This window comes from Podarcis raffonei, chromosome 10 (assembly GCF_027172205.1).
Source record: "Podarcis raffonei isolate rPodRaf1 chromosome 10, rPodRaf1.pri, whole genome shotgun sequence".
NCBI lineage: Eukaryota > Metazoa > Chordata > Lepidosauria > Squamata > Lacertidae > Podarcis > Podarcis raffonei.
The window spans coordinates 36,576,967-36,584,513 of record NC_070611.1 but is presented as its reverse complement, the minus strand read 5'-3'; the positions used below and the strand labels follow the sequence as shown (position 1 = coordinate 36,584,513).

The 7,547-nt window shown below is 44.5% G+C and overlaps 1 protein-coding gene across 3 annotated transcripts in view; it reads left to right on the top strand.

Annotated features, from left to right (window-relative positions):
• Positions 1-271: 271 nt before the first annotated feature.
• Positions 272-7,547, top strand: part of LIN7A (lin-7 homolog A, crumbs cell polarity complex component) — a 34,293-nt gene continuing 27,017 nt past the window's right edge. The window contains exon 1 of one of the 3 annotated variants that reach the window (XM_053406953.1): positions 272-412. In XM_053406953.1, coding sequence (XP_053262928.1) covers positions 367-412 — 46 coding nt within the window. In that variant the 5' untranslated portion in view covers positions 272-366. The remainder of the gene's footprint in view (positions 413-7,547) is intronic. The other 2 variants (XM_053406952.1, XM_053406954.1) reach the window with 2 other exon arrangements.

Here is a 7,547-nt window from a genome sequence, read left to right as displayed (position 1 = left end):
TGGGAATGGCAGAAGCGGGCTGTGCGCGTCCAGGCTCCTTCCAGCTCCCGTGAGTCTTTGCACGTCTCCCCTCAAACTCCGCTCACGCCCTCGCTGTTGCCCAGGGATGCGGCTGGCCTCGGCGTGACCCCTGCCTGCCGCTCTTCCCCTTTTCCCGCCCGCCTGACAACTGCCCCGTCCGCTCGGCGGCGTCTCCTAGCCCGTCCGCTCGCCGCTGTGCCCTCGCGCCACCCTCCCGGCCACGCGCGTCTCCCCTTCGCCCCCCTCCCCTCTTCCTCGCGTAGCCCCACCCTCGCCGCTCCCAGCCACCCTCTCCCGCCTCACACTGGAGCCGAGCGTCATTTCAGCCTCGGCGGCGCTGCAGACATGGCGACGACGCTGACAGCCGTCCAGCCGCTCACTTTGGACCGAGGTAAGCGCGCCACTGCCGCCGCCTCAGGTCCGCCCCGCCTTGCTCGCTGAGGGGGGCGGCCTCCGAGGATGCCTTGTCCGTCCGGGACCATTGGAGCCCCATTGCTGCTGCTGCTGCCGCTGCTGTTTCCACGAAAGGGTCCTGGGAACCGAGCCATCCTTGAGAGGCTGCCTCGCTTTTGGCCGAAGGAGCCGAGAGCAGTTGGGCAAGTGCGCCAAGGAGGGAGCCGTGACCTGCCGGCGGTGACCTCTCTCTTGAACCCTGTGCCGGCGTCAAGCGTCCGGCTTTTGCCGGACGGGAAAGGGCAGCCGCGAGGCTGGGAGAAGGGCGCCGGCAGCCGAGCTGCTGGGATCAGCTGTGGCTTCCGAGGAGCGCGGAGGGAGACTCGAGGCAGCGAGCGAATGGGGCTCGGGGTGGGAGGATGAAAAAGAGGGAAACTTTGTGTGAGCTTCTGCGCCAGTTTGGGAAGACTGGGGAGCCGGATTGCCCCAGGTCACCAGGATCCCGTTGCCTGGAGATCAGGGACTCGCGGGTGTACCTACCTGCACCAAAATGGCAGGTTTCTTAGGAAGAGCCCTGTCGCCAGAAAGAAATGCAAAAGCCCACAGTCCAGAACAGCAATCGGTGTGGAGGAGATTCGCAACTCCACACGTAAGCATGCATTGGAAATGCATTGGGAGGGGGAAGCTACTCATTTGTCACAGTTTGGCCGCACAAGGATTACTAATGTGGTTTGGAGTAATCAGTCTTCATTGCTGTTTACTTATTTCGCTGCATAGCATGGCCGGGAGCTGATTTCTCCTTGCAGTGTACTGATGTATCCACAGCAGTGGTAGAGGAACTGTGGATTACTTTTCGGTGGCTCTTTTCGCCCATCGTCACGTCCTCCATCAAGCATCTGCTAGAAAAATAAGCTCTCGCAGGGTGAGAAAAGGCTTGCACGTGTACAGAACCAGAATCAAAGCTGATTTGAAAGCTCTTGTGCTTCTGATCCCAGTCTGTATTGCATTGCGCTGCTATGGTGAAGCTTCTGGTGCCAATTGGCTGAGCTGGTGTGGTGCCATGGAATAGCTAAACCCTTTCCCAAACTGTCAGAATGTTTGCAGTCTGGTTCCTGTGAGAAAAGAGAAAGCTGGCAGTTTGGCTGAAAATAAACCCTAATAGAGACCTTAGGAAAGGAAGAGCATGCCAAAAAGCAGGGGACAGGAATCTGAAGCCCGCCTGATGTTGGTGTGCTACAACTCCCTTCAATCCCTGATGATCACTTTAGCTGGGGAAGATAGGAGTTGAATTCCAGTAATACCTGGAGGGCCACAGGTTCCCCAACCCTGTACCGAGAAATGGAAAACTCGCTTGCAGAAGACCCCCAAGATATGGAAACTGAGGAGCGGAGAGCCCAGAGTCAAGGAAAGGGCAGGTAGAGGAGACAGCCCTGGGGTGGGGGGAAGTATTGGGGACTAGAAACTATTTGGGACTGGAGACTATTGTGGAGATAGGGCTGCCAGATCTATAGCCTTAGAAAGACTATACCTTTAAGAATTTCATATAAGGGGGAATTTGTTACCTTGGTTTAATTTAGTTAAACTAGCCACTTCATTCCTTCCCTGTAGGCTTCTAATTTGATACTACTGCTATTTGTACTGGGAGCATGGTATATCACTAAAGACAGCTAATTGTCTGGTTGTTAGTCAAATTTCTCCCCCACCTTTCCTTCAAAGAAGAATATTATTATTCTTCATTGTATTGAGAATAACCCTGTAAGGTAGGCTAAACTGAGAGATAGTGACTGGCCCAAGCTCACTCACTGAGCTTAATGACTGAGTGGGGATTTAAATATCCTTCCAGTCTAATAACCACTATATCACACTTTTCCCATTTAGTATCTGTTACATTATCACTGTCATCCTTAATGCTGCAACTGAGGAATACTGTTGCACTCTTCACTGCTATAATTAAGTTACAAGGCAGAATTACTGAAGTTGTATTTATTTTTAAAACTTAACAAAATAAATGAAGTTTTGTATTGCAAACCTACTGTTACACTGGGGATAAAAAAAATGGTTAAATGATAAAATCTTTTAAATACTTTAAAAGATTGGCATAGTTCCTAATAGGCATTTGGCCTATTGTGCTTACTTGAAATATAGGGGCACTGTGCTTACTTGAAACAGGTAAGAATAATAATTTGCTTTCTTATTTGCTGTTTAACACTACTTATTTGTGCATTCTACTGAATTAAATCAAATAAATTCCATCCACATGGTTTGAGTCTTTAAAGCATTTCATTTTTTTAAATCTTGATCTGTATGGATTAAGCTTCCTAAAGAATTTTAAAGTCTTGTACTTGATTTGGGAATGATTAAAGCCAGTGTCTTCATTATAATTGTATGCTCTGTAGAGGATTACAACAGGCTCTTAAAAACAAGGCAGAGAGGTTCCTGCTGTACATTCAATGTAAAACAGATATGTTCAGTCTCCATTTAAAATTTAGACAGTCTCTACTTTGTTGGATTCTGATGAAGAGCAGAGGAATTTATAATATGATGTCCACAATTACATTGCTTAAAATTGATTTCTGAAATGTGTGGTTTATGGCACACAAATCAAACAAAGGAAAGCTTAGATAAAGTGTTAGATAAAGAAAAGGGAGAGCATTGGTTAGGAGGAAGAATGTGTGTTTTCTTCTTTTTAGAAGCTCAGTGTGTAATCTGCAGCTCCACCTCTGTGGTGACCACATTAAGCAGGATAAATATTTCCTGGCAAAAGGCTGAACAGATGGCAATCCATTAGGAAGCACAGCTTTTCAAAGGAAAGTATCACACAACCATGACCCTTATTTATTTTTAAAGGCTAGCAAACTAAAGTTAGATGTAATTACACTTCTGTCTTTTTTACGTGTAGGTTGCAGGTGGAACTTGCATAAGAGTGTATAGAAAAGGTACAGAAATGCCCTTGCTTGGGGTCCCAGTTGGCAAGGCAAGTTATACATAAAACAATGAAAATATTGTTTGGAGGTGGGAGGTAGTATCACCAGTTACATAAATCTGAGAACATACTTGAAAACTCTCACTATTAATAAACTTCAACATGATAGCTGTATAGGTGAGTCAAAATTTAATTAATACTGATGTTTTACTAAAACAGTCTGAACTTTCCAATGTTTTGAATTTTGCAAATGAAAATGACATTAAATAACATTTAGTAGCAGTGATGATCTGCATGTTTACAGAAATGCATAAACAGGCCCTAGTGTTGCCATGCTACTACTCACAGTTTTGACATTGCAACATACAGTGCTACTTAGGGTAAATAGTAGTTCCCAGACAAACAGCAAGGATATAGCAAGAAGGTAGAGGCGTGCTTCTTAGATTTATACTAGCCATTCATACGAAGTATAAAAAACAACAACATTAGCTGCATTAGTAGTAAGGGTGACAACTTTGGCAAGCCTTCACCTCAGAAAAAATGCCTACTAAATGCTGATGTGGAGGGGAACCAAAATTGCTTTCTTTTCAGCATTAAAGTGGCAGGGCTGGGGAACTTCTGGTCCTCTGGACGTTGTTGGACTACAATTCCCATCATCCCTAATGATTGGCCATGCTGGTTGGAACTGATGGGTGTTGGAATCCAACAATGTATGAGGGAGCAGCCACGGATTCCTCATCGCAATAACAGAGTAAAAAGTGCAGCCACATATTGGATATGACTGCTTCTGCTACACAGGTGTCCGTCCAGTATCTTACAAGTACTGGAGTCCTGCAAAAATACCAGATATACCGCTGGTCCACATGGCACAGAATAGAGAGGAGACAGTGAGCAACTGAGAAAAGGTTCTGGCACCAAGGTGCTCTCCTTCCCATTCTTCATGCTTCAGCCCAGTTCTCCACTCTCCCACTGGGTGTGCATTTATCCTTCATTCCAACTGATGCCTGCATAGGGAAATTCACAGGACAGGGGTAAATATGTTGCCATTTACTAAATCATGCAACAGAGGAGTTGAAAACAGCTCTGCCTCCAGTGCTGCTTGATTCCTGGTTCTGTTCTTGCACAGACATAAATACCAGGGGTGGTGGTTTGGTCAGCAGTTGGAGAAGAATCCCTCGTATTTACCAATGTGCTCCCTGTAGGGCTTCCCAGTGTACAGTGGGGTAGTATCTGCATTTGAGGATTGTGGCAACAGGGACCTCCTTTATGCAAAACAGTATACTTAGCTATGTCATCTCTTGAATAAACTGCTTTGATTTTTCTGATTACCATTGAATGAATGATAGCTGTTTTGCTATCATGGCTTTACACTGGCGGGAGTGGCAGGATTTTGTCTTGATCTGGAGAAAGGGGGTCACTCTTCCAGTCCTGCCCTCAGATCCACCCATTTCTTGGCTTTTCAGTGGCCATCGTAATAATTACACTGGCTGAAACACAGTCACTCTGCCATTGCAACCTGTAGCTACTACCAGGTAAGCATGTACAAGATTGCAGTCTCAATTGCCTGTGCCAGAGCAAATCCCATTGAAATCAATGGGGCTAACTTTGGGGCAGCCAGATAATGCATAGAATTTCTCTCTTAGTTGCAACTCTGTCCTCTGCTAATTTGAGTATAGGAGTGCAGACAGTGTAAAATATTACCAGTCACTAAAGAAGATTCCCTTTTCTTGTACTATAGCAAGATAAAATCATGCCTTATTTTTTCATGAACGCAAGAGTGACAATTAGATACAAATCCTATACAAAACATCATAAAGCAATTCAAACCTAAAAAGCCTTTCCCCCCCCCACTGCTGTAAATCCCTGAATGCTAATTTAATGGAGGTAGATTACTTGAATCTCAAACACAGGAATTACTTTCTTTAATTTCTGCCAGCATATGTCTTCTCTACCTGCAAAACTGTCTTGCAGAACTTCTCTGTTGGGTAGAATACATTTCCGAAATAATGAAAAATTTTAATCACTTTATAGTTTAATCTCACAGGCATTGCTGTTTAGCTTGCATGGAGCTGTGCTGGCAGAACAAGGAACGTGCTGCAGTGCAACTAACCAGGAGATTGAATTGCAGATGTTCCAGGGTTTAAGGGATTTGGGAGGCAAAAGATCATGTGGCACATAGTGGGTAAGGCTGAATGGTGGAGCATAGTAAGGGAGAAACTGAGAATGGAGAGAGGCATAGCAGAGTGAAAGGAGAGAAGTGAAACATATAATTAGCCACCAGCCACTGCCAGTAAATTCATTAAGTGCCAATACATGATGAATTCATTATGAGAGGCAAAATTTAGTATCCTAAAATGTACATATGGGCACTACTGATTTGAAAACGTCCGTCGAGTGTTTGTTTGGTAGTTGGCTGAACCTAGTATGAAATATATTGAGACCTTTCAGGAGAACAATTAAGTAGGCCAGTTTTTCAGGCAAATCTGAAGGCAGTTAATGTGGGAGCAAAGTAATAATCTCAGAACTGCAACACCCAAAAGGACATGAAACAGTGGTGAGCGGGGTGGGGCGGGGGGAAGAGGAGGCAAAGAGAAAGGATTACTACCTGAATCTTAACAGCCTCATATGTAGGCTTGCTCCCTAAGGTGATATTATGCTTCCGAGGTTGGAGATAGACTTTTACCAGCAGTTAGATGAGGGCTGTGATGAAGGTACCAAGGGATCCTTCTGTGCCAGGAGAGGCTGTTGAATAGCTTTGCAGTTGTTGTCTGCATTGGTTGCTGAAAGGAGGGAGAGAGGCTAATGCAGGTGGAATAGAGGCAGATTGCATATGTTCCTTCAGTAATAATATATGAATCGACTTTTAAGTTATCTAGATGAAACATCCAATATCGCATTATGGATGGCTTGGGACAGCACCCTATATATAGCCTGCTACTTTCAGCAAATTGCAGACCTGATCTTTTCCTTACTTGCATTAAGACATCATTAATGTCCCTTTGATACATAGAACGTACAGTTCCTCTTGTTGCCACAGATACACATGCCGCTACGTTGTCCATTAATCTTTCATCAAAGCTGTTAGCTGTAAACAAGGCAAATGGGAGACTGAGGTGGGTTTACTCTAAATCCATCCAGAAATTAATACATGGGAGTATGGCATCAAAATAATGCAAACTTGTCGGCAATGATTCATCTTGCTCTCAAATCTGTCCTAAGATATTTGAAAGGCTTTTCACTACAAAGTTCGCAAAGCTCAACCTCATTTTCTTCCTCTGTCTAAATGCAAATAACTTGTGAATGGGCTGGATATGTCGAAACATAGAGATAAAGAATAAAGAGAGAGACCTGAATAGAGTATAAGATGATCCCTGGATATGAGCATTCAAAACAGGATAATGACAGAATCCTATAATCGCAACCCACAAGCTGGGATATGGTTTTCATACTATAATTCTTAATTTTTCCATTTTATTTCCTATTTTCCCCCTTTTCATTGGTTATTTGCTTGCTTTTAAGCCATGAATATTTTTATTCAAGTACAGACATGAATTTATGGATTTTTTTACTCAGTTTATGCAAGCAGTAATTCTGTAGAAAAAGTATTAAAAAGCTCTGGCCATTTCATTGTATGGAATAAAAGCAAACTATAATGTTGATTGTCTAAGTCTTGTTTATTAGAGCAGTGGCCATGGTGACTCAGACAAGTTGTCTTTGATCCCCTGGGGTGAACTGCAATTGCAAGCTGGGGGCAGAGAATGGAGGCAAGGAATTACTTACTGGCCAATTTCAAATTAAGAGGACAAAACCTGTAGATTTTTAAAGACAAGTTGATCTGTCCTCGTGTGCCTGCTGGGTTTACTTTTTGCAGGAGGTTGTAGTTCTGACTGGGGTGGGGGAGGGGGAGGTGCTGGCCTTGCCAGCCATTAACAGGACTCCAAAGCTTTCAAATGTTGTGCTGTGCCCACCCACCCCAGCCCAACAAGGAGCAGATGCCAGCCTTTTTGGTCACAGACCTTCCCAGAGCAGGGCTCCATATTAAGGACTCCGCACAACAAAGAGGGGGGGGGGAGTGTGAGCCCCCAACCAATCACAACAGCAATAGCAAGCACAGGAGACAGAGTCAGCTCAAGGTTTGCCCAGCAAGTACATATGCACAAGAACTTCCAAAAATACTAGGATATGTTGCAAGTGGTGACACCAACAGAAG